The sequence below is a fragment of the Gekko japonicus genome, unplaced genomic scaffold (genome assembly GCF_001447785.1).
Source record: "Gekko japonicus isolate JY-2015 unplaced genomic scaffold, Gekko_japonicus_V1.1 scaffold1475, whole genome shotgun sequence".
Taxonomy (NCBI): Eukaryota; Metazoa; Chordata; class Lepidosauria; order Squamata; family Gekkonidae; genus Gekko; species Gekko japonicus.
The window spans coordinates 103597-129089 of NW_015166464.1; the positions used below are offsets into that span (position 1 = coordinate 103597).

At 49.0% G+C, this 25493-nt stretch overlaps 1 protein-coding gene across 1 annotated transcript in view; it reads right to left on the minus strand.

Moving 5' to 3' along the window:
* Positions 1-25175, minus strand: part of TNKS1BP1 (tankyrase 1 binding protein 1) — a 38959-nt gene extending 13784 nt beyond the window's left edge. The window contains 6 exon segments of the mRNA XM_015412089.1: positions 643-2414; positions 16277-17622; positions 17625-17709; positions 22959-23031; positions 23669-24428; positions 25038-25175. Of these exon segments, the coding sequence (XP_015267575.1) occupies positions 643-2414; positions 16277-17622; positions 17625-17709; positions 22959-23031; positions 23669-24428; positions 25038-25170 (4169 nt within the window). The 5' untranslated portion in view covers positions 25171-25175.
* Positions 25176-25493: the final 318 nt, after the last annotated feature.

A 25493-nucleotide genomic window follows, 5' to 3' on the forward strand; every position in this document is an offset into this window, starting at 1 on the left:
TCCACCCACAAGCCAGGATCCAAAACTGGGATTTAACAGAGGATTTAGAATCCCAACTTGTAAGGGGGGAAACAAAAGTCCTGTTTGCCAAGGTGCCTGCATGCAGAAGCCGTAGCAAACAGAAGCTTGATTAAACTGGGATGCGTTTGAACAAGCTCTACACACAAGAGGAGGTGGACAAGTGGGGTTCATAAACAACAGCAACAAATTCCTGTTGAATTAGAGCTTGTTGTGGCACCAGATTGCAGCAGCAGAGTACCATTACATTAACTGCAACAGTTAACTTGCAGTGACTGGGAGAGATCGGGGGGGGGGTGAGCAGCTACCCAACGACTAGCCGAAGAAGCCGGAAGCCGGAAGAAAGAGCCGTCACCACCTGGGTGCTGGGAGGCTGTCCCAACCCCTCTGAGAATGTGGCCGTAGTTAGGGAAGTAACATGTGATTAGCACTTCTAAAAATTGTAAACCGCCCAGAGACCCCCATGGGGGGGGGGTTAGGGCGGTATAAAATTCGAATAAATAAATCAATAAATTATTCACAACGCTTGATTAACAACACAGAAGCACAACCAACATGTACTCTGCTGGGCCCTGCTCTGCTCCCTTCCTACACCTTTATCAGAGAGTCAACTAGGGCTCTTACCTCTCTCCAGGGTCTTCACTTGTTCCGGGGTGTTGCCCCTCACCACCACCCAAGCAAGGAGCTCCAGAGCAAGAACTCTGGTCGTGACGTTCTTTCCGACGTTCACTGGCCCAGCCCATCTCCATTGGGCCAGCTTCCTCAGCCCCCTCCAAACCTTTGGACCTTTCGTCAGATACATCCTTGCTTTCAATGCCAGGTCTGTACGCCAAATCTGCTTGTCCCACACCAGGTTCTCTTGGCAACTCTGGATTCACAAGCCCTGCACCTGAGGGGGCAGACAACCTTGCCAAAGCCAGGGCAGAGAGCCAATCAGGCTGCTCCTCTGTAGGTTCTCTAGATTCATCTGGGCTGTCAGCCTTGGAGAGGCCAGAAAGGCTTATGCCTCTGAGGCTGAGGTCTTGGGTCCAGTCAGACTGCCCCTCTCCGACTCCTCTGGACTCATCCATGGCCACAGTTCCTAAATCTCGAGTCTGGTCCATCAGGCTGTCAGATGTCTCCACCAAATCCATTGTCATTCTTAGACCTGACATATCCCGTGGGTCAAAGCTTCCTCCTTGGTCCTTCCTTGCAGCACTGCACTGCATTTTTCGTTCAGTTCCTGAGACATCAGTGCCTTTGACCCAGTCTCTTGCGCCAGCTGAGAAGTCACTACTTTGCGGATCAGTTCCACCAAGGACATAGGCATCAGTCCAGACGGTCTTCTGGGCACGGAACTCCGCATCACCCGCCCCAAACCCCGGGGTGCTGCCTCCACTCACAATGCCCACTTCTCTCTCCCAGCCCACTTGGCTACCCTTGTGCCCATCAATGCTATCTGGCTTCCCAACACTGGAATCACTGCCCTGGCACTGGGCAACCCCCACACCAAAACTAGTGGGCCAGTCAGACTGCTCGGCACTTAGTTCCGATTCTGGACAACTGGCATCGCTAAAGCCATATGCATCAGGCTGGGGATGCTGCTGGCTGTTAACCTGAGATGCAGAATGGCTGGCACGGCATTTACTGGGCTGCTCCGACTGCTGGTCACTGAACCCCATTTGCAGGCCAGTGGCCCTGGCGTCAGCACTGGTTTCCGTAGGCCAGCCTGACTGACAGGCACGGAATGCAGCCTCCTGATAGGGGCCGCGGCCACCATCAGGCCCTGTGAGGCTAAGCTGTGCATCCTGGTGGTGGGTGTGACTGCCTTGGCTGGACTCATCTGATGCCTGGGTGTTCGCCTCGGAGTCCACACAGCTGGCACTTTCAGCACTGCTGGGCCAGTCAGTCCTGTCAGCAGCAGCAGCAGCAGCACTTCCAATACACTGGCTGCTCCAGTCTGTGTTGCCCACAGCAAACTCCCTGCTCCCGTGATCAGCTTCAGAGCAGAGCCTGGGCCAGCCTCGCTTCCTCGCATAAGGCTCTGTACTTTGACATTCAGCGGCGTCAGTGTCATACCTGCTGCTCCAATCAGGCTTCCCAGTCTGCTGGCCAGCGCAGCTGCTCCCATAGGCAGTGAGCCAATCTTCTTGGCCTTGGTTGGAATTACCCAGCAATGGAGTCCCCCCGGCCCAGTCTTGTGGGATATCCTGCCTGTCAGCATTGCCAGCACTGTATGAGCTCAGCCAATCCCACTTGCCAGTGCCAAATTCAAGATCCTGCTCCGTCTCATCAGGCCACCCTGCCTTGCTGCCAAGAGCCTCTTCGGCCCATCCCACGTCAAAAGCCACGGATCGGCCAGTCTCTCCAATGCCAAACTCGCTGCAAAGGTCCTTCCGTGACCATCCGAGGAGATCCTATAAAAGGAAAGCAAAACAAAGAGGAGACCATATGGAGGGGGAAAGGTTTGGCAGGGGGGTGCAAGTTTAATAAAGATGCCTCTCTTCAACCCACTTATCTCAATATGACTAAGATATTAAGCAGAAGGAAACCAAAGGAGGAGGGGAACCAGCGTACATAAATAGGTACAAAACACAAAAAAACGCTGGCTGAAATCACTAAGGTAGAACAAAAAAAGTATAAAAATAATATTTTAATACTGAGTTCAACAACACAATAACCATATAACTAGATAAAGCCAAGGTGTTCTTACAAGAAACAACAGTAGTGCAGAAAAGTAAAGTCCCTAAAATGTCAATGTGTCTCACTCCTGTTGTATTATAATTCCATAGTCCAACTTGACATGCATTCATCATAGAGTGGACTTATATAGTTCCTGAAAAATCTATGTAATCTTGAAATCCATAAAACTATAGTGATGCGTTGTCCGGAATACACAGGTTTCTGAAGACTGCTGCCTGGTGACCCTTGATGTAAGGGCTTTATATACTAATATACCCCATGGAGAAATAAGACAGGTTATTGCAGAAGTATTAGAGGAACAACAAAATATCCCTGTTACCACTTATTTTTTGATTGGAATTTTTGATTTAATACCGGAAAATAATTTTTTCGGTTTGAAAAAAAAATATTTTCAAAAATGTGGCATTGCGACGGAAAATCCAGCTGCCCCTCCACTTGCTAATCTTTTTTTATGCCATACTTTGAAGAAACATATATCCTAGCATCTGAAAACCCTTTTTTTCTTAACAAAAAGTATTTGAGATATATTAACGCTTTTTTTTGTTAGTGCGGGGCAATATATGCTTAAATCAGTTTCACCAGTGGCTCAATACATTACATGACAGCATAAAGTTTGATATACACTACAATCAGCAGTCTATTAACTTTTTAGACACCACTGTATATGTTCATCAGGGCAGGCGTATGGTCAGGCCATACCATAAGGTAACTGACAGAAATTCTTTATTATATTTTACATCTTTACATTCACATAAATTACGTCATGATTTACCCTATGGACAATTCATACGGGCCAAAAGGAATTCATCTATTCCACAAGATTTTGCTGCTGAAGCAGATTTACTTGAGAAGCAATTCATACAAAGAGGTTATCCATTCAGGACGACCAAACAGGCCACAGCCCGGGGGCACAGCATGTAAACAGGGAGGAGTTATTGAAATATAAAAATAGGAAATCTACAGGAAGAATTACATGTGGTTTTCAACATTCCAGCATTTCTAATCAAATTAGAAGATCAATCTTTAGACACTGGCATATAGTCTCCCATATTCCTGGCTGTCAGTTGTCACCATATATAGGTCTACACAGAGGAAAAAATCTGAGAAATGCTTTGGTTAGATCTGATTTCTTTAAAGGCAACACAGCTGCAACTAATCCAAAAGGGTTTCTGAGAGCCAGTTTGGTCTCGAGGTTAAGTGCACGCGGACTCTAATCTGGGACAACCGGGTTTGATTCCCCACTCCTCCTCCACTTGCACCTGGCTGGATGACCTTGGGCAAGCCGTAGCTCTGATAAGAGCTGTCCTTGAAAAAGAGCAGTTTCTGTCAGAGCTCTCTCAGCCCCACCGACCTCACAGGGTGTCTGTTGTGGGGAGGGGGAGGGAAAGGAGTTTGTAAGCCGCTCTGAGACACCTTCAGGTAATGAAGGGCGGGGGATAAATCCAATCTCCTCCTCCTCTTCCGGTTTTTGGTGGCACGATGGCGGACGCGACCCTGGTAAGCTCCCAAGGTCGCGATCTGAACGCCAGTGGCTAGGAGGGGGGGCGACTGTTCACTACCCCCCCGGAGCCCTTTGGAATAGGGCTCCTAGCCAGGGGGCTTTTGAGGGATTGCCTCTTCAACCGGCTCGATGCTGGGGAATTGAGGCTTCCCTCTGCCCCAAAGGTCCTACCGCTGTGCAGCCGAATGGCTTAAGAGTTGCTGACCGGGACAAGGGCATGAAGATCAGGCGAGATACACGTACCTTAAGCGGGTCTGGAGACCAACGATGAACTGTGAGTTGAGTTGAAAGCAAAACACCGAACTTTGCCGAGATAGCCCCTTTGAGTTAAGCGAGCGTTTTGGGGGGGGACGGGGACTCCCAGACATGAAATCCAAACAGAGCATTTTAAAAAGAGGGTGCTGGATGTAAAAGCCATAGAACTGATTTAAGAAACACATAAAAGTGCAAGTAAAATGTTTGGGTGAAAAACAGAGACTTTGGCAAACTTTTCTAAAAGTAAACAATCCTCAAAAATGGCGGGGCGGAGAGGTGAGAAAGAAGAAGAAGAAGAGAAGAGATTGGATTTATACCCCGCCCTTCACTACCCAAAGGTGTCTCAGAGCGGCTTACAAACTCCTTTCCCTTCCCCTCTCCACAACAGACACCCTGTGAGGTGGGTGGGGCTGAGAGAACTCTGACACAAACTGCTCTTTTTCAAGGACAGCTGTGCCAGAGCTTGTGACTGACCCAAGGTCACATCAGCAGGTGCAAGTGGAGGAGTGGGGAATTAAACCCGGTTCTCCCAGATTAGAGTCGGCACACTTAACCACTACACCAAACTGGCTCTCTTAACCACTACACCAAACCATCGCAGCTTATACCCCCTTCGGGAAGTAGAAGCCTAAGACTGGAAGCTAACAACGAGCTTTCACAACTTTTAGCTGAATCATTGCGCCCTCTGCTGGACCAGATGACAAACATTAATCAGCAACTGGTTAATTTGAACCAGAACTTTGCTACACAACAACTGGAACTGAATGAGACTAAGAAATTAACAGAGCAAACAGCAGAAACACTGAAGGAAGCTAATGCCAAATCTAAAAAGGTAAAAAAACGTGTACAGGAGTTGGAAAAGAGAAGAATTACTGATGAATCCCAGGTTTTGCAACTACAAATGGAAAAACCAAGCTTCATCCTGAGACAAAAGGAGAGAATCTAAAACAAGTATTGGGCGATTTACTTGCACCAGTGGCAGATTTGAAAATGGAATATCTTCAAAGCGAAATGGATGTGGTCCACAGATCATATTCAGAATACATTAAGAAAAATAATCTGCCTGGAGAAATAGTGGTTAGATTCTCTAAAAGACACGTGACGGATCAAATCTTGAAAACAACATCAGGTATACCCCTGAAAATCAACGGTAATACCATACGGATACTAAAAGACATTCCATTTGAAATTAGAAAGAAGAGGAAGAAATTCAAAGACTTGGCATTGTTTTTACAAACAAACAACATACAGTACAAATGGCTGGTTCCCTAAGGCTTACTCTTCAAAATAAACGAGAAAAAAGAAAAAAATGACTCTGTTAAGAAAGCAAAGGAGTTCTTGAGGCAGCAACTGACAAGGATGACGACCAGAGTAAAGAAAGCAGTGAAAACTCTTCTTCAACCTCGGAGGAGGTCTCTAATTTGGAAATGGGGGCTGCGGCCCCCAAAAGAGATTATGATTTGAGGAAAAGAAATGCCAAGAAATGAGATGCTGAGGGACTCTGAATTCCACCTTTAAGAAGCCACATTTAGTTTTGATGCTTTTGTGATTGTCTTAAACAGTAATTGATATTGGGTGTCGGGGAATATAGGCTAGAGTTAAATACTCAAGCTCATTGTGTTATTAATAGACTAGATTAATCATTTTATAAGCTTATGTAATGATCTTCACTACTTGGGTATTTAGTGGTTAACTTTCCTTTCTCCCGTAGATATTAGAGTCCCCTCCCTATTTTCTTTGTAGTTTATAGAAATGCAATAAAAAATCCCCCTTCGGGGGGCCAAAAAAAACAAAAACAAAAGGGTTTCTAAAGCGTAGACATTGCAAGGCTTGTCAGTATATGGTAGAAGGCAGCAGTTATACTGATAAAGACACAGGGATTATGTATAAATTTAATTTTACTGCAACCTGTTCTACAAAGAATGCAATTTATCTTTCTGTTTGTCAATGTGGGCTAAAATATGTAGGGATGACAACTAGAGCAATTAGGACTTGGGTGCTGGAGCACCAATCAAGAGTGAATAATGCTGTTGAAAATTCACCAGTGGTTGGGCATTATATGCAGGTAGGTCACAATGTGAATGAGATGAAGTTTATAATTCTATACAGCCATCAAAATAAGCCCTTTCAAATGCAAAACACTGAACAGATCCTATTACAAAAGGAAACTAGATTCATTTATGAATTAAAAACATATCCTTTTGGTATGAATCAAAGCATGGATTTTACATCCTATATTAGTTAGTAGTAAGCTTTCAAATTATTGGACCTGCGCAATTACAACCTAATATCCTACCCTAAGTTTATTTACTAAAGCGGCAAGGTTCAAACTGCTTGACCTGTGCATTTGCAGCCTGATTCTCCTTTCTTTGATCCAATTAGAGCAGCAAGATCTTTCATTACTTGACCTGTGTTGCTGCAGCCTGACAGTTAGATATAAATTATGTGTAACACATGGTGGGATAAGGACCCATGATCCTTTGTGACTGAATAAACTGGCTTCTGTATGTGCTACTACTGAGATTGGGGTGAGTTTTTCCATGTTTTTGTATTATGTATCTACTAGGAGCAAGGTCCGCTGTCGGAAGAAATACAACGAGCTCTAGAAGGAAGCTCCAGGTGAGTGTCCTGGCTGTGGCTGATGGGGCGGCAGAGGGAAGGGGAAAACAGAGGGAGGCAAGCCATGTTTATTTCCTTCTGCTTAGCTATAAGGTAGGGCTGTCTCAAGACATTTTGCTGCCCCAAGTGGGTAGTATGGGAGGACAGCCTCATGGTTCCCTCCACTCCTGACTTATGTTGATTTGGGGTTATGCAGTGGCAGCTAAGGTAGAAAAGCACCTCCTCCAGTGCCATGTTTTCTGGGTTCCAAGGGTCTGGAAAGTGGTTCCATAGCCAGTTACAGGGTTGCCAACTCTGGGTTGGGAAATACCTGTAGATTTGAGGGGTAGAGCCTGGGGAGGCAGGGTTTGGGGTGTGGAGGGACCTCAGCAGGGTATAATTCCATAGAGTCCATTGCCCAAAGCAGCCATTCACTCCAGGAGAACTGATCTTGGAGATCTCCAGGTGCTTCCTGGAGGCTGGCAATACTAAGGGGAGGGCCAGATGTATAGATTTGAGGGGTAGAGGCTGGGGAGGGCAGGGTTTGGGGTGCAGAGGGACTTCAGCAGGGTATAATGCCATAGAGTCCACTGCCCAAAGCAGCCATTGTAATAGCTGGGAAATCTTCTGTAGGGGAAATGTGCTGTGGCTGGGGAACACAGTGATTTCTGGGAGATCTCCAGGCCCTACGGGGAGATTGGCAACTCCAGTGACCGTTTAAGGGAAAATTGGGATATATATTTTACCTCAGGACACATTTAATGACACCCAACAGCAACAACAAACTGTTTAGAATGTTAGAGGCAAAGGCCAATCAGGCCGCATATGCAAATGACCTCTGTGTTCCAACTGGCTATTGGGGGGAGAGGAACAGCAAACTGTTTAGAATATTGGTTAGGCTTAGAACATGGCAACGGGTAGGGAGCATCGGTGCTAGGCTCCCTGCAACTTCTATGATTTTACCTATGCACAAAGCGAAATAAGAGCTAACTTACCCCACTTATGGACTTTGGAAAACATTGGGCAGCTGCGAGAACCGGAGAGATCAGCGGCACCCCACTATATGCGAGGGAACAGGAATGAAAAGGGGGATGCCCCGGAGCGGCCTGGTTGGGGTGAGGACAAGTAGGGAAGCCGCAGAGCGGCCTGAGAGCCCTACGGGGCTGAGGAGCATCCCTATTGGCGTCTGCTTGCAGCATGCCCTGCAGAACGCCTGACCAGATCATCGTGGTTGCCATTTTGCACATTGCGACTCAGCGAATTGAGCAGAGCCAACGGAGCTAACACGACCACTAAGTTGTGCCGTGCCAAGACCATTGGCAAAGAGACTAGACGATCCGAGGAGGGCTCTTGCCTCTCCTGAGCTCACTCGGAGTTGGTCGGGAGCAACGGTACAATGAGAGAGGCTGAGACCGCGGCAGGACGCTTCGGGGCTGCCGGCAGTAACGCAGCCGGAGGCAGCGCAGGGAAATCTGAGAAGGGACCCTGGGAGCTGGAAGACATCGAACTTTGTAAGAACTGCCAACTGCTGGCCTGAAGCGGCTCGGGAGGAGAGCACACATCGGCACGCTGGGGTTGGTGAGCCCTGGTGCAGACTGTCACTTGCTTTTGCGAGCCCCAGAATCGACCGACCCAGGAAAGTTTCAGCGGACCGACGGGCAGGCAGCTGCCCAAACTTGTCTACTACTGCTACCCAGAGGCGAACTTTTCAATAGCTACTCTCTGTTTACTCTCAGAGGGAAATTTTGGTTTTGCAGATTTAATTGGTTGGGGTGGGTTACTGATGAGTTAGTTTTGTCTTTCCCCTCAATTAATTATGGGCTTAAATTGATGATATTGATGAATTAATTTATAGGAAGATCCAGGTTGTTTATTGTCTAAATGAACTGGGGTGGGGTCGGATATTATTACTGATAACTTCCAATCAATTGCAGGGTCTAATTAGCAAATTAAAATAATAGGATTAACTGCCCACTGGGTGCGATTGATTAATCAATGAGGAAGGAAGCAAGGTTGGATAGGTTGACGTAAATGTGTCACAATTGCACTGACGGGCCAGGCAGGGCACGAAAAGTCCAAAACACAGTCTGAGGCCAGGGCACCAGATAAGGCAGAGAAACGTTAGCAGAGTCCAAAATACCACAGTCTAGGGTTACCGGAGATTGCAGGCAGAGTTTACAAGCAGAAAGCCATTCGTCAAGAGTCAGGTTACACAGTCCGAAGTCAGGGAGGCAGAGAAACGACGTCACGCAAGCCAAAGTCAGGAGCCGGGAAATCAAGATGAAAACCAGGAAACAGGAACATAGGATCCGGGGTGCAGCAATTCGTCTATGCGATTAGTTGCCAGCACGAGTTGGGGATCTGAGATAGCCACCTTAAAAGCCCTTTCCGCTCGTTAGCCAATTACCGGCCACTAACAGGGTCCTGGCTCCAGTCAGTACTCTGGGCTTAGAGTACGCCGACCTCTCATGCATGCCTCTTTATGCCGCATTGCCATGTCTTGTCGCCTTTGTTCTCGCAAACGAAGCACAGGTGGGGGGAATCAGGAGGTGTGCTGCTTGTGCTTGGCTCTGCAGGTGTGGCTCCAGGTGTAAACTCTCCTGGTAGTTGGTGCTCATCCTCCCCAGGACTTGGACCTAGTGATTCAAGGGGTGCAGGGAGCTCACCCTCAGATGTTGAGGGTGTAGAATCCCCGGGGTCAGGGTCCACAGGGTCGGGCTGCACTGTGGGCATCACAAAATGTGCCACTGATTGGTTTATTAGCCTTTATTTAAATGTACTGGCTATAAAGGGGAAAACAGAGGAAAAGAAAAAAGGCAACCATATGCTGTCAGTCTAATTATATGGGCAGTAAGAGAATGACTGAGGATAAACAGATGGGGAGGTAATAACATCTGGACGGGGACTGGATGGCAGGGAAAAAACGGGGGAAGGTTTTAATTTAAGCTTAATATTATTGTACATAGGGTTCCTAAACATTGTCAGCTCAACTGGACAGTCTGAGGGCCTAGCTGGCTAGGGTAGCAAAGACCACCGGGTACAGCAATGCCTGAGCAGGGGATTCCAGTGCTCCTAGGGAGGGGGAAATACAGCGGTGGGGCCAGGCAGGGAATGAAGGGAAGGGGGCAGAGAAATAGGAAAGCTCGGCCCCCTTCCAGCCTGCGCCTCATCCCGAGTGATGTCGGCTGTGGGGCTAGGACGAGGAACCCCTCTCCGACACTGGTGTTGTCCAATGCCATGTCTATCAATAATAAGACCATGATCCTTCAGGACTTTGTGCAAAAACAGAAGGTAGACCTGGCGTGCGTGACCGAGACCTGGGTGTGGGATGGGGAGACGGTAGCTCTCTCCCAGCTTGCCCTCCCAGGTTCTCGGTCCTTCACCAATCACGGACTTGGGGACGGCAGGGAGTAGCTATATTCATCCGGGAGGCTTACTCCTTCAGGGCGCTCCCGTTGCCTAAGATCACGGGCATTGAGTGTGCTGGCCTGGAATGGGAGGCCGGGGAGAGTGTGGCAATTTGGCTGGTGTACCGACCGCCTAACACTCCAGCCAATAGCCTACTGTTCCTGATGGAGGCCGTATTAGGCTGGGCATTGGAGCACCCCAGACGTATAGTCCTGGGTGATTTCAATGTCCATGCCGATGGTGCAACCTCCAGTCAGGCAGCAGACCTGGTGTTGTCCATGGCGGCACTAGGACTCTCCCAATATGTAACTACCTCCACTCACTGGGATGGGCACATGCTCGATTTGATTTTTGCGGCGGGGGTAACAGTGGACCGAGTTACTGCTTTGGCAGTCCCATGGTCGGACCACCATGCCCTGAAGGCCCGCCTGAATGTGCCACCCCGACCCTGTTTAGGCGGCGAGCGCATTTTTGCTCACCCGCGGAGCCACATGGACCGAATGCGGCTTCGGACGGCTCTATGGGATCCGATGCCCCATGGCGGCTCGTTGGACGAGCTTGTGGAGGACTGGCATAGCTGGCTCTCCGTAACCATCAACGAGATCGCTCCCCGGCGCCCTCTGCGCCCTCGCTCCAAGCTCGCTCCTTGGTTTACTCAGGAGCTGCAGCTTATGAAGTGAGAGCTGAGACAGCTAGAGAGACAGTGGCGTCACGCCCGTGACGAAGCCACAAGAGCATCTTATAGGACGTTTATGAGATCCTACGAGATGGCAGTCAAAGCTGTGAAGAGAGATTTCTACGTGGCAGAGATTGCATCCGCAAGCTCACACCCAGCCTAACTGTTTAGACCGATGCGGTCTATAACAGCTCTGCCGCAGGGCAGACTAAACGCTAAAGAATTGGATATTGGCTGCGAGGCATTTGCGAGCTATTTTGCGGATAAAGTCCCGCCGCGACCTCACCGCCACAGCTGAAACAGTGAGCAATCTCGAGGCCCCAAGCATGTCTTCAGCTTCGGTATTAGATCATTTCAGCCCACTCAGCCTGGAGGAAGTTGGCAGATTTCTCTTGACTTGTATGCCCAACCACATGAAGCCTTGATCCGTGCCCTTTCTGGCTCATTAAAGTGGGCCATGAGGGGTTCTAAGGTGCCCTGAGGGAAATTATCAACAAGTCCCTCTTAGAGGAACTGTTCCCAGGGGCACTCAAGGAAGCGATGGTCTGCCCACTCTTAAAGAAACTATCTCTGGACCCGGCCGAATTGGCTAATTACCAGCTGGTCTCCAATTTGCCCTATTTGGGAAAATTAATTGAGAGGGCGGTGGCAATACAGCTACAGGGTTTTATGGAGGACACTTCCAGGCTCTATCCCTTCCAGTCCAGCTTTCGCCCGGGACATGGGACAGAGATGGCTCTGGTCGCTCTGAGTGACAATCTGCAGAGGCATCTGGATCGGGGCGGGGTGGCAGTGCTGTTGTTGTTGGACCTGTCGGCTGCATTCGACGCGGTCGACCATCAGTTGCTGCTCGACCGCCTCGCCGACATGGGAATACAGGGGCTTGCCTTACAGTGGCTTGCTTCCTTTCTCCAAGGTTGGGGACAAAGGGTGGCAATCGGGGAGCAACAGTCCAGGAGACACCCGATGGAGTGCGGAGTGCCTCAAGGGGCAGTGCTTTCCCCGATGCTATTTATTTATTTATTAATCAGATTTATACCCCGCCCTCCCCCGTAGGGCTCAGGGCGGCTAACAAGGCAAGAAATCTTGCAACAATAAAACATAATTCAGATAGTTAAAACAATTATACAATTTAAAACCAACCCCAGTACAGATTTAAACTTAAAGTGCTCGTTGATCTTCATTTCCAACAACCCCAAAGATGACGGGCCAAGTCCAGAGGTTCCCCATAGTCGTTCAGTGGTTTCAACATTTATTCAGATGTTCAAGAATTAAGATGTTTTCTTCCTAGGGCCTCTTCCACCCCCCATGATGACAATATAACAGGGGGGGCGGGGGGCGGCGGCCCCTACTCAAAAGCCTGGTGGAAGAGCTCCGTCTTGCAGGCCCTGCAGAACTGCATCAGGTCCCGCAGGGCCCGGATCTCCTCCGGGAGCTCATTCCACCAGGTAGGGGCCGCCACCGAAAAGGCCCTGGCCCTTGTAGTGACCAGTTTTGCGTCTCTGGGGCCCGGTACAGTTAGTAAATTTTGGGCCCCAGACCGTAGTGCTCTTGGGGGAACATACGGGGTAAGGCGGTCCCTCAGGTAGGCTGGACCCAGACCATGTAGGGCTTTATAGGTAAGAACCAGCACTTTGAAGAGAATTCAGTACGCTATTGGCAACCAGTGCAGCGCTTTCAGCACAGGCTGAATGTGGTCCCTCCTAGAGAGACCCATTAACAGCCTGGCCGCAGCATTCTGCACCAGTTGCAGCCTCCGGATTTGCGACAAAGGCAGCCCCATGTAGAGAGCGTTACAGTGGTCTAGCCTCGAGGTGACCGTCGCGTGGATCACTGTGGCCAGATCATCTCGGTCCAGGTAGGGGGCCAACCGCCGAGCCCGTCGAAGATGGAAAAAGGCGGACTTGACAGTGGCTGCCACCTGGGCCTCCATCGTTAAAGCGGAGTCCAGGTGCATTCCCAGACTCCGAACCCCAGATGCAGGCACCAAAGGTACCCCGTCGAAGGTTGGGAGAGGGAGCCCCAATCCTGTCCCGGCCCGACTCAGGCCCAGGACCTCCGTCTTCGACGGGTTTAGTTTCAATCTACTCAGCCGGAGCCAACCAGCCACGTCTTCAAGTGCCCAATGCAGGTCATCGGGACTCGAGTCCGACCGGCCGCCCAGCATCAGATAGAGCTGGGTGTCATCGGCATATTGATGACACCCTAGCCCATAGCTCCGGATAATCTGGGCAAGGGGGTGCATATAGATGTTAAATAGCATTTAACACCTATATGTGCCCCCTTGCCCAGATAGCCTGGAGTTATGGGCTGGGGTGCCATCAGTACGCTAATGACACCCAGCTCTATCTGATTCTGGGCGGCTGATCAAACTCCAGTCCTGGAGATCTGGACCGTGCGTTACAGGCCATGGCTGGTTGGCTTAGGCTGAGTCGGCTGAAACTGAATCCGGCAAAGACGGAGGTCCTGTGTGTGGGCTGGGGTGGTGCACGGGTGGGGACCCCACTCCCGGCCTTTGGTGGGGCACCATTGGTGCCAGCGCCAGAGGTTAGGAGCTTGGGTGTGCTCCTGGACCCCTCCTTAACAATGGAGACCCAGGTAGCAGTCACTGCCAAGTCAGCCTTTTACCATCTTTGGCTGATTAGGTAGTTGGTTCCCTTCCTCGACCGCAACGACCTGGCCACAGTGATCCACACGACAGTCACCTCGAGACTAGACTACTGCAACGCTCTCTACATGGGGCTAACCTTGTTGCAAATTTGGAGGCCGCAGATAGTGTAGAACGCCGCGGCCAGGCTGTTGATGGGCTTACCTAGATGGGAACACATCCAGCCTGCGTTGAAGCCCTGCACTGGCTGCCAATAGCATACCAAATCCGTTTCAAGGTGCTGGTGCTTACCTTTAAAGCCCTATATGGCCAGGGTCCGACATACCTGAGGGACCGCCTTTCCCCACATATACCCCAGAGAGCACTGAGGTCAGGGTCTCAGAATCGTTTGATCCTGCCGGGCCCCTAAGAGGTTAGGTTCGCCATGACAAGGGCCAAGGCTTTCTCAGTGGCAGCTCCTTACTGGTGGAATGAGCTCCCAGAGGAGATCAGGGCCCTGTGGGATCTATTGCAGTTCCGCAGGGCCTGAAAGACAGAGCACTTTTACCAGGCCAATTAGGAGCCGCCCCCACCACTACCATCAATGAGCCAGGCCCTCAGTGCCAACATCTGGCCCGTTACATCAAGCGACTTGCAACGACACTGAGCTGGAATCTAGTTTTTGGAGACACCTTAATACGCCATCGTTAGCAACGAACTGTAGAACTGAATGCATCTTATGATTTTATGTTTTAACTTATTATGAAATGATGTATATTGTTTTATTGGTTTTATTGGCAAGTGGGCCACTGCTGTAAGCCACCCTGAGCCCGTTCGCGGGGAGGGCGGGGTATAAATTGAATAAATAATAAAATAAAAACAAATATTTGAGGCGAGACTCAGGCAACGCAGCCAGTGGATAGGGACAGCTTCTGAGTGACAGAGCAGGGAGCCAAACGATTTGGGAGTGTGTGGAATGTTCAGGAGAGTCCACGACCAAAACAGAACTATTATATAGAGAGATGCAATTCATACATATTGTCTGTTTGTTTATCCTCAATTATGTATGCCTTGAAATTGTATTTAGTCCCACTGTAGCCTATTGGTTTTGAAGAATTATTTGAAATGCGGCAGCATGCATCCGGACTATACGTCTCTATGGCTTATGGATTTCAAGATTATATGGATTTTCCAGGAACTATATGAGTCCACTCTATGATGAATGTATGTCAAGTTGGACTATGGAATTACAATACAACAGGAGTGAGACACATTGAAATTTTTGGGACTTCACTTTTCTGCACTACTGTTGTTTCTTGTAAGAACACCTTGGCTTTATCTAGTTATATGGTTATTGTGTTGTTTAACTCAGTATTAAAATATTATTTTTATACTTTTTTTGTTCTACCTTAGTGATTTCAGACAGCAGTTTTTTGTGTTTTGTACCCAAGGTATTAAGCAGACAGAAATGGACACTTGCAACTTAAGGTATCAGCAGAGTCTCCCCCATTCCTGAGTCTACAGTTAGACCCAAAAGAAAAATCTGAATATATTCCTCCTCTAAAAGCCACATTCTATTGAAAGCACATTCTCAAGAAAAAAATGTGTAGATCATGTGCAATTATCCAGCACAAATGTAATTAAACTGGAAAGCATGTGTAGACACAGCAAGTTATATGCCTTGTAGGACAGAACCAATTCTCTACATGCTTTTGGCACTTACTTTTCTACACAGCTTTCAGTGCTTTCAGTGTAAGAAAACCACAGCATGAAATGGATCCGTAAACATTCAGGTGTGAGAAATAATTTAGAAATGTTGATAGGAATATGTTGGCAAGAGGCAAGGAAGATCAAAAGCATGTAAACAAAACATGCCTATATAAGAGTTAAGAAGGAAAGGAAATAGATAGGTAGCAGAACACAAAACTTAAGTTCTGGTTCTCCACTGGTCCCATCAGGTCTCTTAACCTTCAGTAGCACGGCCATATAACAACTCATAAACCGATTATGGTTGTTTCAATCAAGTCACTCTTTGTATGTACAAAAGTTACTGTAACATGGCCAGCAAACCAAAGATCCCACCATTCCTTTTTAGCAGCGTGGGCTGGAAATGAAGCTACAGCTTCTCATTGGTCAACAGGTCAAACACAACAGGAGAACTATCTTTGATGTAGACAGGCAGGTGAGATTTGAGGAGGGAAGCAGTCGACCTGGGAGGAGCAGGAGGGTTATCCCATTTGGCAGATCCCCCTAGCTCCTCCTTGCCTTTTTTGACTTAGCCTCTTCTCTTGCACACTCTGCAGCCATCCAACCTGTTAAACCACTTTGCGGCTTACTTATAACCAAGACCTGCCCCTCACAAAGACAAGCCCAGTCTGTTACCCAACAAGCCAGGAATGCACATCCACCTAGCCACCTTTGTATCCATTTAACCCATTTCATACCAGTTCTAAAATCACAGAATGAAAAACCCAGTGACATCTTCTACCTGCAACCCATTTTGTTGGTCTCAACCAATTTTCTATACCCTCAGCAAGCAGAGATCCTTTACCTCTGGTCCTGTGGGGTCATCCAACTTGGGCTTACTTCTCCTCTTAGTGTCATCCGCGCTGGGTGGAGGCGATGCCAGCAGTTCATCCAGCCAGCATGAGCTAGGATCCTGTTCGGCCCCCCTCGGGGGGTCAGCATCACTAGTCTTGCTCTCCTGAACCAGATCCAGAGTACACTCATTCTCCTGGCCAGACACAGCTGTCTGCATCTGGACGTCCTCGGAGAACGAGATGCAAGGCTGTACAGGGGGGGCAGACTGTTCTACATTTGGCAAGGGCTCCATTCCCTGCAAAGCCCCCTCCTCATGGACTGGAACAAAAGGCGGTAAGCCCTCATCCTCCTCTTGGAAGCCACACTCTGTTGCCACCAAAGGACCCTTTCGCTCATGGCTACTAGGCTTTCTCCCACCAGAGGGCCCTCCGGGTGCAGGCCCCTGCAGAAGGACAGAAGAGGACTCTGGCTGCCCCACAGCCTGGCTCCACGAATCCTTGCAGCCCGGGGAGCTCCCACAAGCCTCAATTTCATCTCCTCTCCCGCTCAGTCCCTCTGAACTTCTTCCCTCATAAGACCTTTCAGGACTGGAGATATTCCCCCCCAGCTCTGTCTCCAAGAGGCCTGGGTCTTCTGCCTCCGCAATGGGAGACCTGGGTGGAGACCCCAGTCGCCCCCCACCACACACAAGAGCCCGGTTAGGAAATGACCACTCAAAAGACTGTGACAGGCTCCAGCTGGACTCTCCCACCGCTGCCTGCTCTAAGTGAGGACCCCCTCTTGGCAGGGCAGCCAGAGACCTCCCTAGCTCCTGCTTGCCCTTTCTGCCTTGGGGCTCCACCACTCCCTCTGAGGCACGCCGCAAGGGCAACTGAGAAAGGTGGGGGGCCTTGTCCTCAGCAGGGAGTGCCTGTGTGTGCTTCTTGGGGGAATCTTGGCTCCTAGAGAGCAAACGGGACTCTTGTGCATGAGATGGGGAGCCAGGAGGCTGATCAGAACCAACACAGGAGTCAGAGTGAGTGTCTGGGGAGCCAGGAGACTCGGAGATGCCCAAGAGCCAACTGGGAGTTTCTGAGCGGTGATCAGCAGGTGGAGTAAAAGCCAGACTGAGAGATGGCCCGGGGAGAAGTAAGACCTCAGGGCCCCTCGCAGAAGGGCTGGGGGGACACGGAGACAAGGAAGCCTCAACAGAGACACTGGGGGACCCTGGGGGACAGGGGTCGGCAAGGGCCAGAGGGGAACCTGGAGCCTGAGCAAGACCACAGAACTCCTCAGTGGGAGTTCTGAGGGGTTTAATCACATCTGGAGAGCCTGGGGGAAGCTCAGCTTGGGTGCTGTGGAGCTCTTCTGGAACTGAGCTCGTTCAGAAGGGGCCTCGGGGGACCCAGGAGTGCCTCCAGAAGAGAGCTTGGCAAGGGGTTGAGAGGTCTGTGGGACAGAGACCTGCAGAAACAAGGGAAGAAAAGGTTAAATGTTATCCTCCCTCCCTACAACCTTCCCAAGGATTCCAGTTAAATCTAAAAGTACAACCACCCTGGCCCCAAAGGGGTCCCGTGCCCCCCCCAGAATTAAAGAGGTCTCCCCCAATCCTGTCCCTTTACCCCAAACCACTGTGGTATGCCCCCCCCCTTTTTAACAGCTCTTCCAGTAGAACCTGCTCCTCTTAAAAGACCATCCCTCACCCAAATTGTAGACTTCCCCCCAAATCAAATAAGCCAGAAGGAAATGAGATGCAAAGAGAGGAAAGGGAAGGGAAAAAGAAAAGTGGAAGAAGTCCGTCCACATGCTGCAGTCCAATGAGGCCTTGTGCCCCACCCAAACCCTTGTGCCTTTCCCCAGCTTGGAAATAAAGCCAAGGTGGGTGGTTCATGCCTCGTGCTCCCCCCCCCCTCCTCCTCCCCAGGGAGAGGCAAAGGGAGTTAATCATTACCACCCTGAGCCCTGGGGAGGAGGAGGGCGCTGTGCCTTCCCTGGCAGGGGAACGGCCTCACACACCCCTGGTCAGGTGACGGTGCTGCTCTTACTGAGTCATGGCTGCTCCCGCCCCTCCAGCAAAGGCCCAAGGCTCTGCCAGGCCTCGTGGAAGCTCCCAGGATCTGGTTTCCCTGGGCCAGATCTTGTCCATTGCAAAGTTACTTTCTAACTCCCAAAAGCAAGACAAAACTGTGATCATCATAGGGGTGTTATCAGCTATGCCAAGTGCAAAAGCGTAGTATCAACAGTGCATTACAATGCCCTTGCACTGTGAAGTTCGCAATGCATACCAATAAACATACCTAGCACAGTCCACCATAACATGACAACTTTTCATTATTGTTGGTTGTAGCAATGTAGGCCCTACTCAGCAGGCAGAGACTGATAGATTCAAACTGGAAACCAAGGGTCATGTGCTACTCTAGCATTTCTCTCTATGTATGCTTGTTTTCACACACTGCTTCCAAACCCTACTCTGTACTGCAAAGCTTTCTCCCATTGGTGGTAAATAAGTCACCAGGCTTGGACACCACCGATTCCTAAGTAAGGAAACTTCCCAATATTTTTGAGCCACAATGAAGAAAAACATTTCTGGTGCACCAGCCACTGAAGCAAACACTCAATATCTATGGCCAACTAGCAAGCAGTACGCTTTTTTAAAATGCTGTACCATATAGAGATGGAAAAATTTTAACACCCTAAGAACCACCATTGAAGTTGTTGTTCAGTCGCACAGTCGAGTCCGACTCTTCGCGACCCCATGGACCAGATCACGCCAGGCCTTCCTGTCTTCCGCTGTCCTCTGAAGTTGGCTCAATTTCATGTTCGTTGCATCAGTGACACTGTCTAAACATCTCATCCTTTGCTGTCCCCGTCTTCTTTGACCTTCAATCTTTCCCAGCATCAGGGTCATCTCCAGGGAGTGCTCCCTTCTCATTTAGTGGTGGCCAAAGTATTTGAGCTTCAGTTTCATTATCTGGCCTTCCAGGGAACAGTCAGGGTTGATTTCTTTTAGGATTGACTGATTTGTTCTTCTTGCAGTCCAAGGGACTCTCAAGAGTCTTCTCCAGCACCATAGTTCAAAAGAATCTATTCTTCGGCGCTCGGCCTTCCTTATAGTCCAACTCTCACAGCCATACATGACTACTGGGAATACCATTGCTTTGACCATGCGGACTTTTGTTGGCAGGGTGATGTCTCTACTTTTTATCATGCTGTTTAGGTTCGCCATCGCTTTCCTCCCAAGGAGCAGGCGTCTTTTAATTTCATGGCTGCAGTCACAGTCTGCGGTGATCTGGGATCCCAGGAACGTGAAGTCTGTCACTACTTCCACGACTTCCCCTTCTATTTGCCAAGGAGTGATGGGGCCGGATGCCATGATCTTAGTTTTTTTGATGTTGAGCTTCAAGCCCACTTTTGCGCTCTCCTCTTTTACTCTGAGCAAGAGGCTCTTTAGATCCTTTTCACTTTCAGCCATTAGAGTGGTATCATCTGCATATCTGAGGTTGTTGATCTTTTCCCCAGCAATCTTAATTCCCGCTTGTGATTCATCCAGGCCAGCATTTCGCATGATGTACTCTGCATATATATTAAATAAGCAAGGTGACAGTATACATCCTTGTCGTACTCCTTTTCCTATGCTGAACCAATCAGTTGTTCCGTATCCGGTTCTAACTGTCGCTTCTTGGCCCTTATACAGGTTTCTCAAGAGACATGTGAGGTGGTCTGGTACTCCCATCTCTTTAAGGACCTGCCATAGTTTGTTGTGATCCACACAGTCAAAAGCTTTAGCATAGTCAATGAAGCAGAAGTAGATATTTTTCTGGTACTCTCTTGCTTTCTCCATAATCCAGCGAATGTTGGCAATTTGATCTCTAGTTCCTCTACCTCTTCGAAACCCAGCTTGTACTTCTGGTAGTTCTCTATCCACGTACTGTTGAAGCCTAGCTTGTAGGATCTTGAGCATGACCTTGCTAGCGTGTGATATGAGTGCAATTGTGCGATAGTTTGAACATTCCTTGGCATTGCCCTTCTTTGGGATTGGAATGTATACTGATCTTTTCCAATCCTGTGGCCACTGTTGCGTTTTCCAAATTTGCTGGCAAATGGAGTGCAGAACTTTAACAGCATCATCTTCTAAGACTTTGAATAGCTCAGCTGGAATACCATCACCTCCACTAGCTTTGTTGTTAGTAATGCTTTCTAAGGCCCATTTAACTTCACATTCCAGGATGTCTGGCTCAAGGTCAGTGATTATACCGTCGTGTTTGTCAAGGACATTGAGGTCTTTCTTGTATAGTTCTTCTGTGTATTCTTGCCATCTTTTCCTAATCTCTTCTGCTTCTGTTAGGTCCCTACCGTTTTTGTCCTTTATCATGGCCAGCTTTGCATGGAACGCTCCCTTGATTTCTCCAATTTTCTTGAAGAGATCTCTAGTCCTTCCCATTCTATTGTTTTCTTCTATTACTTTGCACTGTTCATTCAGGAAGGCCTCCTTATCTCTCCTTGCTGTTCTCTGGAAATCTGCGTTCAGTTGGGTAAATCTTTCCTTTTCGCCTTTGCCTTTCGCTTTCCTTCTTTCCTCTGCTATTTGTAAAGCCTCATCAGAAAGCCATTTTGCTTTCTTGCATTTCTTTTTCTTTGGTATGGTGGTGATTGCTGCCTCCTGTACGATGTCACGAACCTCTGTCCATAGTTCTTCAGGCACTCTATCTATCAAATCCAGACCCTTGAATCTATTCTTCACCTCTACTGTATATTCATCAGGGATGCGATCTAGGTCAAACCTGAATGGCCTCGTGGTTTTCCCAATTTTCTTCAGTTTAAGTCTGAATTTTGCAATGAGTAGCTCATGATCTGAACCACAGTCAGCTCCAGGTCTTGTTTTTACTGACTGGATAGAGCTTCTCCATCTTTGACTGCAAATTATATAGTCAATCTGATTTCGGTGTTGCCCATCTGGTGATGTCCATGTGTAGAGTCGCCTCTTAGGTTGTTGGAAAAGGGTGTTCGCTATGACCAGTGTGTTCTCTTGACAAAACTCTGTTAACCTTTGCCCTGCTTCATTTTGCTTTCCAAGGCCAAACTTGTCTGTTATTCCAGTTACCTTTTCACTTCCTACTTTAGCATTCCAGTCCCCTATGATGATGAGGACATCATTTTTTGGTGTTAGTTCTAGGAGGTGTTGTAGGTCTTCATAGAACCGGTCCACTTCAGCCTCTTCTGCATCAGTGGTTGGGGCATAGACTTGGATTACTGTGATGTTGAATGGTTTGTCTTGGAATCGGACCGAAATTATTCTGTCATTTTTGAGATTGTATCCCAGTACTGACTTTTGCACTCTCTCGTTGACTATAAAGGCCACACCATTTTTTCTACGGGATTCCTGGCCACAGTAGTAGATATAATGGTCTTCTGAGTTAAATTCGCCCATTCCTGTCCACTTTAGTTCACTGATTCCTAAGATATCGATGTTCAGTCTTGCCATCTCATTTTTGACCATGTCAAGCTTACCGGTTCCTATGTAGTATTGTTCTTTGCAGCATCGGACTTTCCTTTCACCATCAGACACATCCACAACTGAGCGTCCTTTCGGCTTTGGCCCAGCCGCTTCACTCTTTCTGGGGTTACTTGTACTTGCCCTCTGCTCTTCCCCAGTAGCATATTGGACACCTTCCGACCTGAGGGGCTCAACTTCCGGCGTCTTTTGATACTGTCCATGGGGGTTTCTTGGCCACAATACTGGAGTGGGTTGCCATTTCCTTCTCCAGGTGGATCACGCTTGGTCTGAGTTCTCTGCTGTGGCCTGTCCGTCTTGGGTGGCCCTTCACGGCATAGCCCACAGCTTCATTGAACATAGCCCACAGCCTCATCGAACCATGCAAGCCCACTCACCACAACAAGGCAGTGACCCATGAGGGGGACCCTTGAAGTACAAGCCTGAATATTTCAAACTCCCAAGAACCAGCATCTAAGCGCCTCCGTAAGCCAGCACCTACCATTTTTACAAGCCTGATGCCACACCCTGTGCCAGAAAAAAGGACACGCTTGAACTGAGATACCCAATCATAGTCCATGGATTGTTCTGATTACCACTTCCTGAAGAGAGGCATTGGTGTCAGGCTCCCTGTGCATCTTACAGCTTGCCTGACATTGAGAGAGGAGGACCCCCCCCCTTTCTTTGATGTGCCAGAGGCCTGTCACCTTAGTGGTGCCAAATGCCCTGGCTTCTCAAATGTCTGTTATTCTGGGGGTTTTTTTTGCTATGTAGAGGCTACATGTCTGAGGGGGGGTAGGCAACTGTTAGTTTTAGCGGGAGGGATGCTCTGGGAGAGGTACATGCTTAGTGTGTGTGTGGGGGGGGAGCTGACTGTTAATTCTGGCAGGCAAATACTATGGGGTGATTGGGTCCTGATCTTTAGTGCCTTTACTTGAACCCATTATATCTGTAACCTTCGTGTGTTCAACTTCAGTCCTAACAACAGCTCGTGTCCAGTATGGTATCTATCAAAGTCTCAATAAAGTTAGCTTTCTTCGAAGTGACTGGTGTTGAGAACTGATTTAACCAGGATCCCGACAATTAGCTGGGAAAGAAAAAGAAACACGCACCCTACAGAAAGGGAGCCCGGAAGGAGAGAGGTGGCAGCTACCCCTGAGACAGAGGAAAGCCAGGAAGGAGAGAGGCCAGCGGAGGAATTGCTGTGCTGCAGATAACTCACGCCAGGAGGAGATGGTGAACTGCGAAGTCCAGGCTGGCCTTCATCACAGCTCAAACTAGGTGGGCTGGAGCTGCTGAGAGAAAGGAAGAGGCACCACCATCAGGAGACAGAACTGGCTACTACTGAAGACAATCAAAAGGAAGTTCTGCTAACTGTCATGGAGGTTTCATTCCGCTGAATTTTTCTCCTGCCCTCCTCACAGAAAACTCCAGGCATCGCTGCAATCCCATCCAAGGTCATTTCCCTTGCCAGGCAAACCACTTTCTTGCAGTGAAGATTTGAGGATGACCAGAACTCATAATGGTATCCTAGAATTTAAGACTATTAGGGTTTCTCCAGCCAAGATCAAACATCAGCATGTTTAAGTAAGAAGCAAGTCCCACTAAGTTGAACGGAACTTACTCCCATCTATACAGCTATAGGCTCGAAGTCTTAACCTGCTGTGGCTCTCATTCTGTCTTAACCACAGAAGTAATTCTAGCTCCAAGAGTGGTGAATGAATAAAAAGAACTAGGAAAGAATTGCTGGCAGGCCACCCTAAAGAAACATTAAATTAATTAACTTTATTTCCCATGGCACTCAAGGGCTAAAAGATTTGCTGTTCTGCATCCCATTTCAGTAACTGACATTAGAATGACTTTACACTGTATCAGACAATGCATCTTCCACAATTATTTAGGATGGCCTACCATGAAAATCTAACACCTTACCTGTCTCGAGAGTGGAAACATAAGTCTCTCTCTGTTGATGGCTGCTCAGATTCAGGCGCATGCTGACCATTTGAACTTGTGGCGTCCTCCTTGCTCCTTGACAAGCTGTTCTCTTCATGAGAAGCCCCGCACACAGGACCCTTCGGCTCTACTCCTCCCCCTTCCCCTCCACTGGAACATCTCCGGAAGGCCGCGTAACCCTTCGGCCCCAGCTGAACGGCTGTGCCACCCTCCTGGCTGAGGGAGGCGCGTACTAGCCGAGGCTTCTCGGGGCCCTCCGGCCCTTCCTTGCTGGGCTTCTCAATCTTGGCCAAGATCTCCTCCACTGTGGTCCCCGGAAAACGCTCCGGCTTGGCTGCTCCTGGCACGGGCTTCACTTTGAAAGGGACAGCACATCTGCGTACACTGGACAGTTCTCCACACTCATCCACAGAAGCCCCTGCTGCAGCACTGGGTTGCCTTGTAGACCCAGGTCCTTCTCCTCCACCTGCAGACGGTTTAGTCGCAGAAGAGAATGGAGGTGAAACCTCTTTCCCATTTGTAGCTTCTTTTGGAGGACACTTGAAGCTAAAGGAAAGACGCTTAACAGAATTACCAGCCCCACTGCTATATGGCTTGGGTCCAGCCAGCAGATTGATCTTTTCTGCAGAGGGCACTTCAGAAAGGGCTTGACGCAGTACAGGGGTGGGTTTTGCTGGCATGGCTGGCTTTGGCAGCACACACGGCTTGGGTTTCACTGGGGGCTTTGGGCGGGCATCCCCTGAGGAAAAGAGAAGGTCCAAAATTATAACCCACTACCCAAGCACTATCAGTTTTGTATCACAGACCCACCCCCTGCCCTCCAATCCCAAACTACTTTTGCAGGGATGGATGGCAATCGATGCCTTACACAGAGTTACCTCTCGAATGCCTTACAAAATACTTTCCCTGGGTTCTACCTCTCTCGGTCATATTTTCATCTCACCCTTCATCTGCAAAGCTCAGGGCAGCATAATAGTTCCTACCTATTTTACCCTCACAGCAACTCTGTGAGTTAGGTTAGACGGAGAACATGTGCCTGGTCTAACGTCACTCAGTCAAGCTCATGGCTGACTAGTGATTTGAACCTGATTCTCCTAAGTCCTAGTCTAACTGTCAAACCATATTGATCTGGATTGCCAAAAGCCGAACATCCTATTACCCCTGCCTCGTGGGATTCTGTTAAACACAGAGTTTGGCTTTTGTTCTCTGGTGGACCGACCACCCCTCTTCACATAGGCAGAAAGGTGAGGGGGATCTCTAGAAGCTTGGCGCTGTCACCCCAGTCTACACATCACTCTGCAGCTCTGAGCTCCTGTGCCAGTTAAAAGCAGACAATCTCAAGGCGTACCTGTCTCAGGGCTGCTTGACCGTTGTCTGGGCCCCCCGCGGCCATTAGCAGCTGTACAGAGGAACGGGGAGCAAAGCGACTGGGGCTTGGAGTCCATCACATCACCTTGGCTGGGACTCGGAATGCAGGACATCCACCAACCCCTAGAACACCGGGGGGGGGGGGGGGGAGAAGAAGAAGAAGAAGAATTTATCCACCAGAATGTCAAAGGATTGCCCTGCTCACCCCCACAAAATGCAAGTCTCCCCCATTATCTTCTCTTGCCTTCCACAGCTGAGTCCTTACCAGGAAACAGCCTGAGGGCAAGCAGCCATCTCTCTCTCTCTCTCTCTCTCTCACACACACACACACACACAAATAAAGTTTCATGTTAAGCCGCTCCCAGGGCAGGCTGGGACAAGGGTGAAGGGAGCGGGTCTCCCTCAAGCATCCAGGCCATGACTCACACGAAAGGAT